The 17,928-nt window shown below is 40.3% G+C and overlaps 1 protein-coding gene across 2 annotated transcripts; it reads right to left on the bottom strand.

Annotated features, from left to right (window-relative positions):
• Positions 1 to 456: 456 nt before the first annotated feature.
• mtpn (myotrophin) lies at positions 457 to 13,291 on the bottom strand. 2 transcript variants are annotated; one of them, XM_029462288.1, is made up of 5 exons: positions 12,930 to 13,291; positions 9,888 to 10,001; positions 8,787 to 8,870; positions 1,731 to 1,847; positions 457 to 1,470 (listed from the first exon to the last, which is right to left on the bottom strand). In XM_029462288.1, the coding sequence occupies exons 1-4, from the start codon at positions 12,999 to 13,001 to the stop codon at positions 1,761 to 1,763; spliced, it is 357 nt and encodes a 118-aa protein (XP_029318148.1). In that variant the 5' UTR covers positions 13,002 to 13,291; the 3' UTR covers positions 457 to 1,470; positions 1,731 to 1,760. The 2 variants fall into 2 exon arrangements, with proteins under 2 accessions (XP_029318148.1, XP_029318147.1); XM_029462287.1 differs by having other exon boundaries at positions 457 to 1,847.
• Between the last annotated feature and the right edge of the window lie 4,637 nt (positions 13,292 to 17,928).

Below are 17,928 nucleotides of genomic sequence, written 5' to 3'. Positions count from 1 at the left end.
GTCCTTATTGACAGGGCAGAACCCCAGTCCTCACAATAACACTGTTGTGTGTTGGAACAATAAAGTCCAACACCTGGCATGGCCCTCAATCTTTTGAGTGTACTGTGAGCTGAACAATACAACAGGTGCCAAATATACAATTTTTCCTTTCACTGAATTTTGTTTATGAAAGTGCAATTTTTGACAATGCAATCCTTCACAATGGTTCCACCTCTGTCGTCATGAGCCACGAGTTTACTTTGTAACGCAGTGGTCGTACAGAATAAACTGAGGAACGTAACTTATTCAACCGATTCTATGGTAGTGCAGATGCATTTAAACAAGGTGCACAAGGTAGTCAACTGTCTGCTATTTATTTAAATGGATTATTTGCTCAGTTTACCAGCAGGCAGCACTGTGGGTGGTTGACCACTTAACCTGCTTGAGTCCATTTTCAAAAGAAAGCTCAGATGACAATTGTGTTTATGGATATTTTTTATTTCTGTTTTTTTTTTTACAGACTTTTTGTCACAACAAAGTCAGCAAGAGCATCTTTTCTGTCATTACATCGTAGTAATTCATTTGAAAGCAACCAAGAGAGGACCAGCGACCATTTCGTAGCGTAAAAGCAGAGGCAATTTTGACATGCAGCGACACAGGCAGGGCGTCTAACCAAATCCAAGGCATGGGGAATGCTAACAGCCCCCACCATCCCGTTTCAACTCCACCCCCTATTTGCCCATCATTCAAAAGCCCCGAGAGCCAATCAATTACAAAAACACACAGAAAAGCTGAAACAAAAAAGGATTTTTTTTTTTTTTGCTCTGAAATCTCACTCCAGGGGAGGACAAAATTAACAAATCTCTAGAATTGCTTATTCTATTACGTGCTGTTAACATTGCTTCAAAAAAAAGAAAGAAAAAAGGGATTCAATAACAGATTTTAGAATTGCAACATTCAAGTATTTCTAGTTAACCAGCATGGTGATTGGTCAAAGAATACAGAATATCGTTAATGTTAGTTACCAACGTAAAATGAGTCAAAAACGCTGTTTGATATGTAAGTGATATGCCGAGTAGAAAAGGAAAATTTGGCCTCTGGACCTCTCTCAACCAACGTTTCCAAAATTTCAAGATTGGAGGGACAGTTTGGTCTATTAAAAAAAGAAATCAAAAAAGGAAGAGGCCACACATAATGAAAGGTTAATATAATGAAACTTTACAACCTTTCTTTTCAATCTATCTAGTATAGTACAGTGCAATTACTGTTCATTTCATGAGATTAAGTACTGGCCATACAATACTTATATTGAAGATGTAAAAATTGTTAACACACTTTTTGATCTATTACCATTTGATTTGCAAGAGAGAACTGCAAATGAGAGATGTGTATTTAAGTGCTAAGCTTTGCGTTTACATTACAGAGTGTGAAGTCTAGTCTAAGCAGTGTTCTAGGATCCATGTGCGAGAGCGCTCCCCCAGCGTTTGGTCCCTAAGGGAGACATAATTGACAAGACCTTCTGTTAAATGGGTACAAACAGAGGCCAAAACGAGAGAAAATCCTATCCCAAAAACTTGGAGAAAAAAAAGAAGAAAAAAAAACAATGAAAAAGGAAAAATCACCAGACAGACAAAATGAGCCTTCAACAAACAGACAAAGCAGTGTTAAGACAGACGCTGATCAGGGCAAAAGGGGCGAATCCGTCTTCTTTCAGGGGACCACTGCATCCATCTGTCTGTCCGTTCACCCACCTGTCCAGTCACCTCCCACACTGTGGTGTCTCACTTGAGCAGAGCCTTTATGGCATCGTCCTCGGCAGCTTCAAAGGCACTGATGCCGTCCGGTCCTTTTCGGTCTTTGTCAGCTCCCTGTGGAGGAGAGGGGACATGAATATTAAATATGCTTAATAGGTGCATGAAATCTTCCTCACAGTATGATGCCAACTCCACTTCATTGAGTCCGAGGTCAAGGCGAGGAGCAGCCGCTATGCAAAGGTAAGCGTTATATAATCACTGGCTCACAACTCTCTTTAATAATCTCTGTCAAGACTCGTCAGGACGTTGGAACTTCAGTTAATCAGTTTTTAATGAGAATAAACATAAGAAATGTTATTAGAAACCACTGTACGTGGACCGGACTTCTTTGGTGCTAGGAATTATATAGAGAGTTGGACATTCTGGGCTCCGTTCCAGGAGTTTTAAAAAACAAGAACAAAAAAAAGTGTTCATCGATGCCTTAAACGAACATCATTTCCAATAAGTCCGAGACATTGGTAAAAGGCCCCAGCTCGACAGAAAAGGCGGCTCCATGGTCGAGTCAAGTGCTCGTCAAAGGGCCACAGCTGGCTCAGATGTGGGGAAGTTCGCGGGGTGGTCAACATGTGCCATGAAGGGCCAACAGTGCCTTTGGCTATAAAGCTTCGCACAAATGTCTTGCCTACGACCACATGCCCGTATTGAACAGCTACCCATGTTACTAAAACTTCTCACTTTTATTTCCCTCTAACTCACTTAGCACTTGCCTGTCAGTTCGTCATCCAGACAACACATGCAAAACAAAGCTACAGCCACAAATTAACAAAGGGAATGCGAAAGAGATGGGAGTGGACGCAATCATTCAGATTACTAAGGACACAAAGGAAAAACCAAATGTAAAGAAGAGAGAACGAGACAAGCAAAGTGTTGAATGCACATTAAATGGGCAACAGAGGAGCGGAGGGGCATGTAGTGGAGAGACGTCCCATTGTTTTGCATGCCAACTTTAGCCTCTTAGCAAAGGGCTTACAGAGCCACGGCAGAGAGTCAATTGATGTGTGGAGAAGCAGGGCATCAAAAACAATGCGACCCAGTTCAAGTGCCCGGCAGTGTGAGGCTGGTTGTCTGGGTGAAAATTCCATGCCACAAGAGCAACAGAGCGCATCGCGAGCAAGTGAGATTTACAAGGGCTGAGCGGGTAACCGGTCAGATCTGCAACCCTAATTGGTAAGAAAGAGAAAGTACCAGTCGGTTTTATAAATTCATAACATGCTTCACATTTCTGGGACCTGTCAACACTTCAGTTATATTAGAGCCATGTTGTGTAACATTTGAGCTATGGCGACCCAAAGTCCCCTAAGGCCGTGTTCAGACCTGCATTAATGATCTGATCACAAGTGGAGTAAGTGCACATGAATTCAAACTTTAATGAGTTTTATGAAAACTGGATTCATATGAGATCTCTGTTGCGGTGCAGGATTGATTTAACTCTAGAAAACATGAGTACAGTGGGAACTTAGATGGTTTTGATGGCCAGGCCTTCAAATTTAAAACAGAAAATTAAATGAACTTACTATATAAAAATCGACAAATGCACAGAAGGTTCTTTCAGGGTACTTTATCTCTTCAGAGACGGGACAGATTCCTGGGTGGGGAACCAGAATCCTTTGTTCTGATATGAAGTGATGTTTTATCCATGTGTAAAAACATTGCCGAACCAAAGTATGTGATTAGGTATTGCTCGTGTCACTTTAGCCGCTGACTCTTTCATATCAGGAAGCAGGTAACCAATTATTGTGCTCACTCCACTCTGAAGGCTGAAGAGGAGGACGGAAGGACAGGAGGAAGCTTTCTTTCCACCCTCCCTTATTAATCCAGCACCAGGGAGGTCATTAGTACCTGGCTCAAGACCAAACCGAGTAATAGACTCTTGAGGCCTCATTTATATGGCAGGAGACAGCACAACACCTTTATCCTGACCCTGTCACCATTAATACTACTCGGTATACAAACACAATTGTATAGCTTATGTGCATAATAAGCATTTCCTTCTGCTCACCACACATCCTGGGAGTATCCTAGAGGGTCTGCCACAGATGGAGACTCACTATGGGTATTTATGGTAGAGTTGCCAATATATCTGTGGCCTATACTTCTGCCTGCTGCTGCCTCATAGGATGCGCCATGCCATCCCCAATGGACATCCAGGGCCTTGGCATACGTCTGACACCACTTAATGAGCTTTCCCTAACTTGAATAATGTCCCCCTCATGAACGCCTCACTGTCCAAACATTATCCAGTCAAAGAGAAGCTAGTGGCCAAGGGAGACACAGACTAATGAATGAGAATAGACTCCCAGGGTGTCTCCAGTCAAACTGAGATGCATCATCATCCTGGATTATGGAGCCATACAAAGCAGCACTGGGTCAGTAATGTAATGCCACTGACCTGCCAAAGTGTCCATTAAGTTTTTATCGTGTCACTAGTGAACGGAATGGAAAAGGTCTCCCATGCACAAGTCTTCAAATATTGGGCCAGGGCATTGCTCAAAACTTACTTGAAATGCAACGCTTACATTAGACTATTGACCGGCTGACAGTAGTCCAACATTACCGAGCTGTCAGAGGGCAAACACCCAGTGAAAAAAAGATGGAAGATCAATATCTTTATTGGAGCAAACTATGCCAGTGCTGGCTCTGGTTGAAATAAATACATTTGGTATAGGTTAAGGAGCTGCATCAAACCTTTTTGGGATATAATCAAAATGAATCAAAGAGTCATTTTAGGCTGATTAGAGTTCATTGTTTGTAAGAGATTCTACATTATATATGCCAACTAAATATATTATATAAAAAATAAAATGAAGGCTGCAACTGACTATTTTCACAAGATGAGTTATTTGATTGCCAGAAAAACAATGAAAAAAAAGCCCATCACAGCTTCCAGGAGCCCAAGGTGACCTGAAAATGTACTTCAATAGATTGCCAATTCATTTTCTGGCAATCGACTTATGATTGCAGCTCTATTAAAAGGGATACACATGTAAAATCAAAAAATCAAAATGAAATTCTACGAGCTTTTGTGTCAATCAATATTATCTCTACTAGCCTGTATTACTTTAAAATTCTTATGTATTGACTACTGCGAGAAAAATAAATGGCCAATGCCTATTTTGTATTGAGAACACACAATAATAAGGAGGACACCTTAAAAAAGGGTCAAGTTTAAAAGCCAAGGCAACAATAAGAGCTGACTTATAAAATAATAATGCATTTCTTCCTTGTCATGTACACAGTTTCTCATAGAAGAGAAAGAGACATGTGTGTATTTGTGTGTGCATGCCTGTGTGTGAGCCCTTTCATTGTTGACTTAAAATTAACTGGCCGACCTCTGCAGAATGTAGTCAGCACTTTCGGCCAGGATCTTACAGCTGGGTCACCTATTGGGGTTAAAATGGCATTTTGATAATTCATTGCCAACAACTGCACAGCACGCGGTCAGGAGCACCTCCCATGATGCACAGGGGAACCAAGCCATTTTGTCTGCAAACACAAGACTGTCTGACAGTTGAATTGTCACAATTCAATGTTCTCAGTGAGTTCTCTATATCCACTGTAATGTGGAGCGACTGTGCTGCCAGACAGAGTGGATATGCAGCAGGACGGTCAATAGGGCGGCTGTGGGACAATCTATTCATCTCATGTAAAGACACATGGTGGGTTTTCAGAGCCGCCGAGAGTAGATGTATTAAGATCTGGTCCCTGTGGAGACCGGTGACCTTTTGGCTGCATCTGGGTGTTAATCCTTGTTGGTGCTTAGTTGAGACGAGTATGAAGCCATGAGAGGAGCGAACCCGTGGGTTCATTCATATCGTCGCCTTCCACCGTAATCCCTCTTCAGATGAGCTATGGCTGCCTGTCCTGTCTTGTATCATACCACAGACAAAGGCTTTTTTTTTTTCTTTTTTTATAAATGTCCACCCAAGGGGCTTTACATATCCGGCTGTGGATAAGTGACTGGTAGCAGGGGAAATGATCGAAAATGACTGCAGTTAATAATGAAGACCTTGTATGAAGGGGACAGTATGCTGGTTTTAATTCCAGATCCTATAATTGTGACGTGACAATAGGATATTAAAAAACAGACATGAAATGTGTAATCTAACAGACGGCTCTGAATTATAGCCTGTACTTCCTCATTCTCAGTAGACCTACCTCGAAGAAAAGGCTTAGTCCTCACCAGAATAGACGACCAAGAAATCGTTCAACCATTTTGTAGTCATGACAATACTGAACGTTAATACAGCTTATAGACAAAAGACAATAATTCTGTGGCGAGTAGAAGTGCAAAAACAATGTACCTGCCCATGCTTTCCAACGTTACCCTGGTAACTTCTATAGGAAAGGATTTACTCCGTAGTAAACTGCTATTTTCTTCCCGTTGGCATTGGCTACTTCTTTCGGTTTATCTTTGAGCCAACATCACTGACGGCCAGCTGACTGCGGTAGCCAGCTGTTGGCCAGCTGCTGGCCGATTGCTTGTAGGACTCCGCTGGCTTGTTGATGCGAGGGATGAAAATGGAGATTAATACAGCCGACGCCAACAGGAATAAGTAAGCAGTGAAGTGCCACCTAAGTGTCTCTCTAACCCAGGGGTTCTCAACAGAGGCATTCAGAGGACGCCGGGAGGCGCTGGAAGCAATATTTTAGAAAGGCGTTTGGGTATACAGCCCGCGAGGTAATTCATAAAAGCACGGAAAAAGTCTACTCCAAAATAATGAATCCAAATCTAGTCAGATATAGAATAAAACCGGCGACTGTCTTTCCTGGCCAAGGTCAGGGTCTTTGAACACAACACGAGCGGAACGTGTCATCGAACGCAGTATGGCGAGTGTAAAACAGAAAGGTGGATGTGCAATGTTCCAGGAGAAATGGACGAACGATTATTTCTTTGTGGAAGTAAAGGGCCAGTGTGTCTAATTTGTGCGGACGCGCTTGCGGTCATGAAAAAGGTTCTCGAGCGTCATTATAGCAGGAAACATGCCGAACTGGACGAGCTGAAAGGAAGAGTGCGTTTGGATAAAGTTAACGTTGTGTGTTTTTAGAATTTTATTTTGCTGAGCGATAAAGTGCTGCTTAAAAAAAACAAAACAAGCGACGCCCCATCAGCCGCCACTGCTCGAAAGCATTAATGTTATTCCAAAGATACACCATGAATAAAACTAATCTGAATTAATGTTAAATCACTAACGCTCTGGTCGGGACTTGGACCAGCAGCAGACGAGCTGCACTTAGTAGTCAGACTTGTTCCTTTGTGCTCGTTTATTGTTGGAACACTTAAGAGTGCAAATTGTTTCGCATTTCTGAGGCCGCTGTGTTTAACACCGGTTACAGTTTGAATGTCTGACCCTGATTGGCTGCAGTCTATGACACCGATTAAAGTTTGAACCTCAAACTTCTTACCGTTGCATTTGTTTAACACTGCTGAATAAAATGTCTTCATTTGCTCCCTGGGTACATGGTGAATCAGGGCAATTGAAGGTAAAAACAACAAAACATTTGTTTAATAATATAATATGTATTATTATTTTGAAATCTCAGACAGTTAGCCAACATTTAATTTGATGGGGGGTAGGGGGTTTGAGAACCACTGCTCTAACCGAACACCAGTCTTTTCCATATATAGATCACGGTTTCCTCTTTTCAACTGTCAGTTTCAGCTGCACTTTGAAGCAGAGAACTAATTGAAAAGTATGCCTGAACGGTGCATACGTGATTGTGTAGAGTAAAAAAAAAAATGGACTTCTCTAATCGGCAGTGTGACTTCGCTTGTGAATGCCTCCTTCCCTCTTACCATTACTTTCGTTGAGACAAGATGATGCCACCGTGAAACAACTCTGGAGAGAAGCTTTCATTACGCTGCCTCATTTAGCCTGGAACAGACAGCTGCTCACTCTCCCTCAGCCCCGGAATATCCATCTCTCCTCCGTAGACACATATCGGTTTGCAGCAGACTTTTGACTGTAAAATGCGTGCACGCCATGTACATGACATCATGCAGTCCTCTCTCAAAGTGGTGCGGAGCTTGTGCCCTAGTCTCAAGCAATAGACTAAAACTAACAATCAATTTTTATGACCGGTGTGAAACCTGAAATATTTGATTATTTATGATACGAGCCAAGCTGCAGATGTGAAAAGAATAATGATATCAAATCAGGAAGCCGTCAGCTATACACACACACACCTGTTTTATTCTAATGAAACATGGGTGTTAAATAACAGAGGAGTACCAGAGACAAAGAACTGAAGGAGGTCTTAAAAGACAAGTAGCTATTGTGGCCCCCCCCCCATTTGTGCGACATTCATAATCCCACTGCAGTCCGGCTCATTTGGGCCGAGGTGAACCAGAACTCCATAAGCCTAGATGAGTAGAAGATCTGTCATTATATGTATACGACTGCCGTGAATGTACTTCTCAGTCAAACGTGCAGGTAAGATGTACAAGAGGCATTGCCTAGTAATTAAGTTTTTGATAGACCTGCACAAATCTGTCTTGTTCTGCTGGATGACGTTGGTTTGATTGGACATTCGGTGTGCCTGTTATTTGGTTGCATTTCTACAGCTCGTGCCAGCTGTGCCTGACTCCGTATTGTCTCGCTCCTCACAGCTGTGACCGTGTGAGCACAATGCCCGCATGCGTCGATCTGGCTGAGGTAGCGTTTAAGATAGTTCCAGTGGTAAACAACCGGGGGAGGCTGGGGCTGATAGATGGGGCAGACGTTTAGATTGGAGCAAAAGGGCTGTGCACCTATGAATGAATCCACTTGAAAATACAGACACAATACAAGTAAACAGCAGATACACTGTGTTATGTTCTACAAAACATTCCAGCACAGCCTCCACAGGACTGTGTTAAAGAGCCTTTTGTCTGACGAGTTACCTCATCAGCACTCACGGCTCACATGGAGCCTCTGACACATCAACATGAACTGAGGGGTGAAGGATACCAGGGTGCTTTGTGTGTGCGGATGCATGATAAGTCAAAGTACCAACCTTTTCTAGCAGGATCTTGACACAGGAGGTGTGACCCTCGTAACAGGCAGAGATCAGTGGAGTGAGCCCGTGTTTGTCTGGAGCCTGTGGGGGAAGGAGGTGGGAAAGGCATGAGTGGGAGACGGACATAACAGAAAAGCTTTATGTATGAGCAGAACATAGGCACAACCCCAATCCTCCTACACAAGGGCACTCTTTTTCACAAATATAACTAAGAAAAACAAACTCCTGTGAGAGAGGTCCTACTTCTCTCAGTCCCTCATCATATCCAGAAATTGAGAGAAAGTGCACTGCACTTCAATACTATTTATATCTTCCATGTTTCAGAAGCTGAGCTGGTTATCAAAAGAAATTGAGAAATGCACAAACTGTTTGTGCTTGGTAGGAAAAGGCAAAGACTTTATGTTGCTACAAGAATAAATCCTTGGGTCTCTGAAGGCTGGACCAGCGGATGCTATGATGTTGAGTTGTTGTATCCAATCTCAGGCAAGGCTATGAGATGTGCCTAGCTAATGTGGGTGCCTTGAACATCAGGAAGTACTCCAAAGAACGCAATTTATCTACAGATAACCATCCAAGTCTCGAAAATCATTCTGTAAATTATTAAACCAAAGTTGCTTTCACACTCCTAGAGCTTTGCGTCCTGTCATGGCTAAAAGTGTACTGGATTTCAGAGATTCATGCTGCTCTCCACATACAATTCTACCGGCTACTGAACAGGAATATGAAACCTTTAGCTGCAAATTACAAAAGAGCTCCATCCAAATGACAGATGTCAATACTGTTGGATGGGTAAGTGCAATTTGAGTGGATATGGACTAATTTCCTGCAACACCAGAAGACACGATTGAGGCTCAGGGGGCTCATGAGGCTAAACGAGAGGTCTGGCAAGCCTAGACAATTGTAAATGAGAGAATGGACAATGGCTGAATCATGATATGATAAACTGGTTTTAACACTACTTTAAGCTGCTCAGTATCAGTTTGTTTGAACTAGACTATGAAAGGGAAGTAGTTATGTTTTTGCGTGGATTGCAACCCTGGACAGTACACACATTAAATGCAAAGAAATGTGATGGGCGCTGGCATTTGTGGCTCTTACATTAATATCGGCTCCCTTAGAAATGAGGTACTCCACCACATCTGTCTGACCAAAGTCTGCAGCATAGTGCAGAGGCCTCCTCCCGCTGTCCAGGGTCCGGTTTACATCTTCAGCCTGGAAAAGAGAAGGACAACACATTAGCAGGAGTAACATAAATAAACTGAGCAGTCACAAGGCAACAACAGACATTAAAGGGAGATCTGATAACTGCGAAACGGAAACTCTCACTGTTGATACAAGCTAGCACTGAAATTCAGAAACAAACACCACCCTCAGCCTCTCAGTCAAGGCTGTGGCCGTCAGTTCCGGCTATGGAGTGGGGGCTCCAGGACAGTTTGAATGATTTTCCTCAATAAATGTAATCTTCGATCTCTGTTGATGCCTTAAAAAAGCAGATAAAACCCACTCGTTTAAACTAGGGATGTCTCGTTTTATTGTTTGTTTCTTTGATCTTATTTTGTTTTTTTGTCAAGCACTTTGTGCTCTTGTTCTATGAAAGGAGCGATAGACCAAACAAACTTTACTTAAGCTACTTCATTTACTAACCTTTCTCAAAACGGTATAGGACTAATTGTCTGAATAAGGATGGAGGCAGCTGGGGTAAAAAGCATTAATTAGCTTATTAAATGGGCTCTATAAAAAATATGGAAATAGAATTTGATTTTCAGGTAAATCTTCTTACACAAGAGCCTCATATGAACACCTGATCTGGGATGACAGTGCTAGCTTGGTTATCTGGTTCCCCTGGGGCAACTATGAGCACATCTAATAAGCTGAGATGCCAATCAAAGAAGGGAATAGGAAAATAGCACAGCTGAAAGATACTGTTTTAATATTATATTTCACATGAGATTAGATATCAATCATATGTCATTATGGATATCATAATATCATTTTACAATTTAAATATTGTACTTTCCTGCACCTAATTCCAACATTACAGTTTGATGACACACATTGCTGAATGTATCTGTTGTATCTGGCTGAATCTAATTGATAACTGAATTATTTTACCTGCTGCAGCACAAGAAAATTACATTTTTTCACAGCAGACATTTGGACACACATGTAGCTATTAATTATGGCTGCATTCCTGTAATATGCAAGTTCTATGCTTCTGGTATTGTGGATGCTGGCTCATATGCATGGCTACTGGACACCTACATGAAACTGGGCAATCATTAAATGTTATTAATTACACCTATGAGTTTTCTACTGTGAAAAGTCAAAATGCCAGTGGTGAGAAAGGCCCACTATAATTATTGAAATATTTTTGAAATCCTTTTGATGCAAACCATAAAAAAAAGATTAAGCAGAAAACCCACCTGTGCAATACACTAGATTTAAATATAGTGCAAATTTCATATTTAAAAACCACAAACATGTTGCATCATATTTCAGTTTCTCTTGTCATGTCATAGAATCACTTGCGCACAAACATCCGGCCTGTATCTGTGACCACTGACTAATTCAGCAACATCATAATCTATAGCAGCACTGCATGCCTCCGATAGCCACTCGCTCACCTTTATCGCAAACTCCACTGAAGGTCAAGTACAACACACTGAAGACAATTCTTCACTTTACACCCAATCCTACTGAATCCGTTAGCCATGATGGATATCGAATCACAACCTATTCTAATTGTGTTTAAATGTTACCTTTGATGGCAGCAGCTCCAAGGGATAACATTTAAATTGTTTAATTTCCACTGTAGAAAAGAGATAAAGAACCTCTGTTTATATCCAGACACCCAAAACTTCTCTTCCGACTTTATATATCGGTGAAAAAATTTGTGACTCATTGGAACATGCAGGTGAGTGAGATTATTGTCATTCAAGAGAGATTTTGGGCATCAAATTGGCAACCGATTAAAAACTGTTGATGGTTGTTTGGATAGACAGTGTTCATGTAGTTTTAATCTGGAACGTAGACTTCTAGTCAAATTTAATTATGGTTCATTGTACATCTACAGTACATATGCATAGTAAGTTATGATGCACACCTATCCAATTTGCAAGTAAAACTTTACAGTTGTATAATTTGACTACAATCCCATATCAAGTCAATGTTCGCAATAATTTAATGTAGGACTGTTTGTAAAAGCAACGATGGTCTGTTCCATCAGAGGCAAGAACACAAGCTTTACATCTTTACTACAGATCATTTGAGCTCTGCAGATAAATCAGTGAGGCCTAACAGACATTTATGGGCGGCAATGACTTTCCTATCAGTCTCTTCCAAACAGATTATGCTGGTTACTGTGAAAGGTGCCGACCTGGCTACAGCGGATACCCCCAGCCAGCAACGTTAGCTAGACACTGCTCAAGCACGGGCCCGGATGGCTACCAATTAGCTAAACTTACACCACATCACATTTAAAGAGATGCATTCTACCGACAATAATGAAAATGGTCCTATAACGCATGTATTGTCAACTGTTTTCGGTGCTGCCGCTGAAACTACAATAGACATAACGGTAGCAGTTAGCCGTCCATCGATGTTTATCACGTACCAGCTGATGCTGTTGTTGGTTAACTGTTAGCTTACCAACAGGTTGCTTTCTGCGGAAGTAGCAACAATAACATTTGCTAGCCAAATTTTCCTTAGGCAAAGCCAAATGTACCACATTTAAATAAAACGTTAATGACTAACGTTATACGGTTAGGTATTTAAGACCTGATCCATTGTCTATTCTCCAGGTAAGAGAAGCACTGTGTGTCGTTAGCTATGCTAACTTGGCGTTCAGACTTGTAACGTTATCTTAAGTCTCCGCTAACGTGTTACGCCAGCCTTGAAATGTTTAGAAACGAATTCAAGCTCAGTTAAAGCTACATGAACTACAAAAAACGTTACGGATCCAGCAAGCCATGAAAGCTTGCCTATGTTAGATTACCTTACTTAACATTACCCAACTCCAGGCACCGTTAGCTAGCTAGCTAGCTGGCTAACTAGCGCTAGTTACCTTAGATGAGCAGCCACTTGTCAGAAAATTGTTGTACAAGACTCACTGAAAAAACAGTCAAATCACGTTTGTCTTACCGTTACCAGCTTGGTTTCCACTTCTTCCATGTCCCCGGTCTTCAATGCCCACATCAAGTCTTTATCTGCCATCTTGTGTTGGTCCTTCCCTGTTATGCTGCAGGGCAGTTGTCAAGTTATGAGCTAGAGCGTTAAAAGTTAGCTAGCTAACGTTATAGCTGGAAAACTCTTCTTGTCGTCGCGATAAGTACAGTCGTGGAACTCGACTGAATAAAATGTCGTTTTAATACTTAAGTAAGTTATTTTTGTTGGATTTGGCGTGACCTGCCGAGGAATGGCAGGTAAAAATAGCCTTAAAAGAAGTTCTGAAAGGCAAAGTAGCCGAGAGGGATCCGCCTTTCTGCAAACCAGAAGTGTTTCCGCTGCCGTAACCCGGAAGTGAAGTAAGCGTCACATTATTTTTTATTGCAAAGTATGTCAAAATATTTCATATATTCTTTGATAAATATATGTTTTATTATGTACATCCTTAAAACATATGCAGTTAAGGATTGATGACTAATTGCTGGCAGTTTCGATGATCAAGTTCTACTCTTCAGTGCACACCCAGAGATATTCTAAATTATATATTTACTTTTCTTGTTCCATGTTACAAAAATATAGGCTATACATATATATATATATATATATATATATATATATACATATATACATATATACATATATATACATATATACATATATATATATATATATATATATATATATATATATATATATACATATATACATATATACATATATATACATATATACATATATATACATATATACATATATATATATATATATACATATATATATATATACATATATACATATATATATATATATATATATACACATATATATATATATATATATATATATATATATATATATACATATATATATATATATATATATATATATATATATATACATATATATATATATATATATAAAAATTCAATTCCATAATACAATTTTAGATTTAATGGAATTTAAATCCATGAAACCTATATTCTTGAATGCTAAATGAGCAAAACGACTGAGAGAATTATTAAGTACATTTGATGATTATTTCATCTTTTGGGTTGCAGGTTGGCTGTTTAAAATATTTTTCATTATCCTTTGACCAGGGTTAAATTCCTTTGACAGCCGACCTGCTACAACATGCTCGAACAAGACATTGAATGTCTTCAGCTCATGAAGCTGAAACTTGCACACTGACCTTCCGGCAGATATCAATGAAGAGCCTTTATCTAAACGTATATAAATGTAAATGTGTATGAGAGAGGAGAGCGCTGTCGTGATAGAGCCCGTGGTCCTTATGACTGATTATGTTTCAGCTGAGTGCCTTAGGAATCATTATTGTCAAGGCACTAAGGGACACCAGGCATTAAATACAGCACCTGTTGGCAGCAATCTACACTTTCAGGGCCATTCTCATCGACAACCACCATTTGAAGAGCTGTTCAATCACTATATGATAAATAGAGGATCATCTGCAGAAAAACAACATGGCAAAAGAGGAAGAAGAAAAACAAATTGTTTTACCTTGATCTGTAAAGGATCAAGGGCAGGGAAACAAGTTCAAAGCAACACAATTGCCTTTTGCGTCGTCACTAAAGCCTCCCACGTACGCTCCCTCCTTTTATTTCCTGCCCCCAAACTGTATACATCCTCTCCCCAGCCGCTCCTTGTGAAATGTAGTTGGAGCCAAAAATGTTGGCACCCTATCATTACATGAAATCAGCAGCACCTTGGAAAACCAATCTGTCCAGAGGACGATAAAAGACACCCTTTTGAAAATATTAAATATGGCAGTATAATGAGAATAAATATGTTGCTAATGAAATTCAACCGCTCTCCTATCGTCCTCCTGGTGTAGCTCCCCCTTTACAACATCCTTCTCCCAGTCACCTCTCTCTCTCACACGCACACACGCACACAGAAACACGGGTATTAAAACAGTTTTATGTGATAGTAATAAACTGTCCTACACGGCATGTTGCATATTTTACACCCAAACGGTAATAAGCTGGATAGTCACTGCCCAGGTTTCTCGTGCTTGTCATGCTAATGTGACATATATGACCGGAATGAGTCCCAGAATAGGTAATCGCAAGTTCATATGTGGTTTAAATCAATTGCGGTCCAACTGCCATAATGATGTCTGCATACCAATGTTCTGTTGTGATCAGAAAAGTAATACTTTATTTGACAAGAATACTAATAGGATGTATATTTTATCATCTGTAGTGATGGTTTGAAATACATTTTCTCAGTCACATAATATAGCTGTTACTGTGCGCAGTGATTTGTGAGTGAACAACACAATGGGTTTTTTTTTCTTTTTATGCATGGATGCCAGGGAGAAAGGTTTCCGCCTGACAGAAATGTTAAAGTAATTCTATCCATAGGCATGGCAGTGTGGCGCCTCCATTTTTCAGTCTATTAGCAGCGCTCAGGGAGCAGAACTACACAATGCAGTTTCTGGAAGTTTTAATGTGTCCATTAAAAAAAAAAAAAGGAGAAGGGGCTTGACTAAAACGCACTCTGTCCACCCCAGCTATTCAAAAACATTCCTGAGGATAATACCCAACGTGACAGTGCAGATGTACTTCCCCATAACTACTAGAACATTCAGCACTCTGAAAATAAAAGAACTGATGTAATTATCAGACATAACCTCTGCAGGAAGTTAATTAGATATTTTTTAACATCAAATACAACCTTTTTATTCAGACTGAGACTATTTTACTCATTTCAGAGATTATAATGAATGCTTTAAAGCTGAAATGGTACATTTTAGGTTATTAATTGTGCATGAATTAAATCAAATACGTTAATGAACAGCATCCAAAATAAACGAGACCTTTTACAAGCACAACTTTGATGTAATGATACTTTACTTGAGCATTTTGAGGCTCGAGACTTACTTCACGTTATTTCCGAAGGCAATACTTTTTTTTGCGCTGCTGCATTACACTCATGTGACAGCTGTAAGTGCTAATTAATCCGCAGATTGACTTCTCACATGCGAAACACATGATGAGCTCATAAAACTTGATGGGTTAATTGAGTTGAATATAGCCAGCAGAACAAAGAGTCGTCAGATCAGCTACAACATTAAATACTGCTTAGAGAAAAAGGCCGTAACGCAGGATACATTTAATTAAATCTCTGCTAATGAACAAAAAATGATGTACCAATGTGAAATAAAGCAATTTTCCCTTCACCTTCATTAATAGATTTATATCGGCGATTATAGCCTTAGACCGTCGTGGACGTAGTCATCGTGATGTCACCCATTTTGGCCGCGGCCACCTTGGTTGTTTGGAACCAGAAGTCACACGGGAGGGCGGAACAAAGCACAACCGGACGCTGAACAAGACAGTGTGAGGCCGCCAAAATGTTACAATTAACTTCCGGGGACTGCAAACACACTGTGAAAGGATTAAAGTTGTAAAACACCAGACAACACTGTGGTAGCGACCTGTCAATCACAAGGTAGACCCTAAAGCGTACCCTGATTCATCATCTATTTATCATCTCGTCAGGAAAGTGTATTGGAACATTTAATTATTGGTCACTTTTTAATCACCAAATCTGCAGAACATACAGAACACAGGACTGACTTTATTCCTTTTTAAACTTCAGGGTAAACACAAAAAAGAGTGAAAGTTCTGCCCATATTTGCAAACTCATGTCCACCTCCTGTGGTCTGCTCGTTCCCCCCCCCCCCCCTCTGCAGTATATCTCTGGGCCATACTCATCAAGTTGATTAGTGTACTGAAGGGTAATCCATACTTACTAAATTGGTTTAATCCATCTATCTCAGTTGTACATGGCCTTGTCTTTGTCACGGCTAAATGTAATGTGATTAGCGAGGCCTGCTGTGACTGTCGCAGACACCCGAGGTATTCTGACTCGACAGCTTCAGCACAATCCTGTGGACACACAGAGTCGCCTAAATGTCAGAAGTGTTTGCTAAGACAGCAATTACTAAGCCACCTGCTTCCCCAAGATTGTCAGGACTTGGGGACATTGACAGTATACTGGAATATCAGTCCAAAAACTCCAACATTTGAACTTAACGTAGACATGTGTGAATATTGTGTTTCTCTTCCTGAGGTGAGGAGTAGCTCATTTTATTTAGTTGCTTAGGGCGTTTTAGTTTAAAAGGTCTTACATTCAGTTAAAAAAGAGACAATGTTACATGAGAAAGCAAAGAGCTGTCTCACTCACAATGTGAAGTAAACTGACAAATAGCATTGAATAAAAAAGACAATTAAAGTGTCTTATTTAATGCGGGCAACTGGAAAGTATGTGAAATATGAAAATGTGGATTGAAACAAGATCAAATTTGTACAAAAAAACTAAAATCTCTGAAAGAATACAAACCTGCAACCAGCACGACTAAATGAATACACACACACACACACAGTAATATAGTAGCAACGACAACATGCTTAAAACTTAACTTTCTCAACACAAATAAATGCACCTAAACAAATCCCATCAACAAATATGCAAAACATTATCAATATACTTTGTGTATGTTTGCTATATACTGAACATTTGGTCAGTTGGGAGCAGTGCCACAAGATGTAAACACAACACTAGCATATTGAAATGGCTGAAACTTCATTTAGAGTCGTGTCACTGGCTCCCTAATGAATGTAAGTCCCCTTTTTTGGCAACTTCAACCAACTTCAGAGGGAAATATATGGCTCTGCTAAATGCTCCGCTCTGATCCTTAGCCAATCGCTGACCTCGTCTGTCTGCTGTTTGGCAGTGTGTTTACTGAGCCTGCTGTGGATGGAAACAAGATTAATGAGATCAGTGCATCAATTGTGGCACTATCCAACAGTACACAGATTTTGGGTTGATGTGCTCCATTTAAATCTATTTTATGTGTAAATATTCCAATATGCCCTACAGTGTGTTTACTGGACAGAAAGGTGGAAACAATCTCAAATGATCAAATGATGTCTGATCGATGAGGACAAAA

This window comes from Cottoperca gobio, chromosome 23 (assembly GCF_900634415.1).
Source record: "Cottoperca gobio chromosome 23, fCotGob3.1, whole genome shotgun sequence".
Classification (NCBI taxonomy): Eukaryota; Metazoa; Chordata; class Actinopteri; order Perciformes; family Bovichtidae; genus Cottoperca; species Cottoperca gobio.
The sequence above is the reverse complement of the archived record's forward strand: the minus strand, read 5'-3'. Positions and strand labels throughout refer to the sequence as shown.

Excerpts from the sequence above, each read along its gene's own strand:
- mtpn (XM_029462287.1), bottom strand. The coding sequence starts at position 13,001 with ATGGCAGATAAAGACTTGATGTGGGCATTGAAGACCGGGGACATGGAA. Across the intron at positions 10,002-12,929 it reads TGGAAACCAAGCTGGTAACG|GCTGAAGATGTAAACCGGAC; the intron begins GTAAGACAAACG and ends TCTCTTTTCCAG. Across the intron at positions 8,871-9,887 it reads CTAAGGGAGCCGATATTAAT|GCTCCAGACAAACACGGGCT; the intron begins GTAAGAGCCACA and ends CTTCCCCCACAG.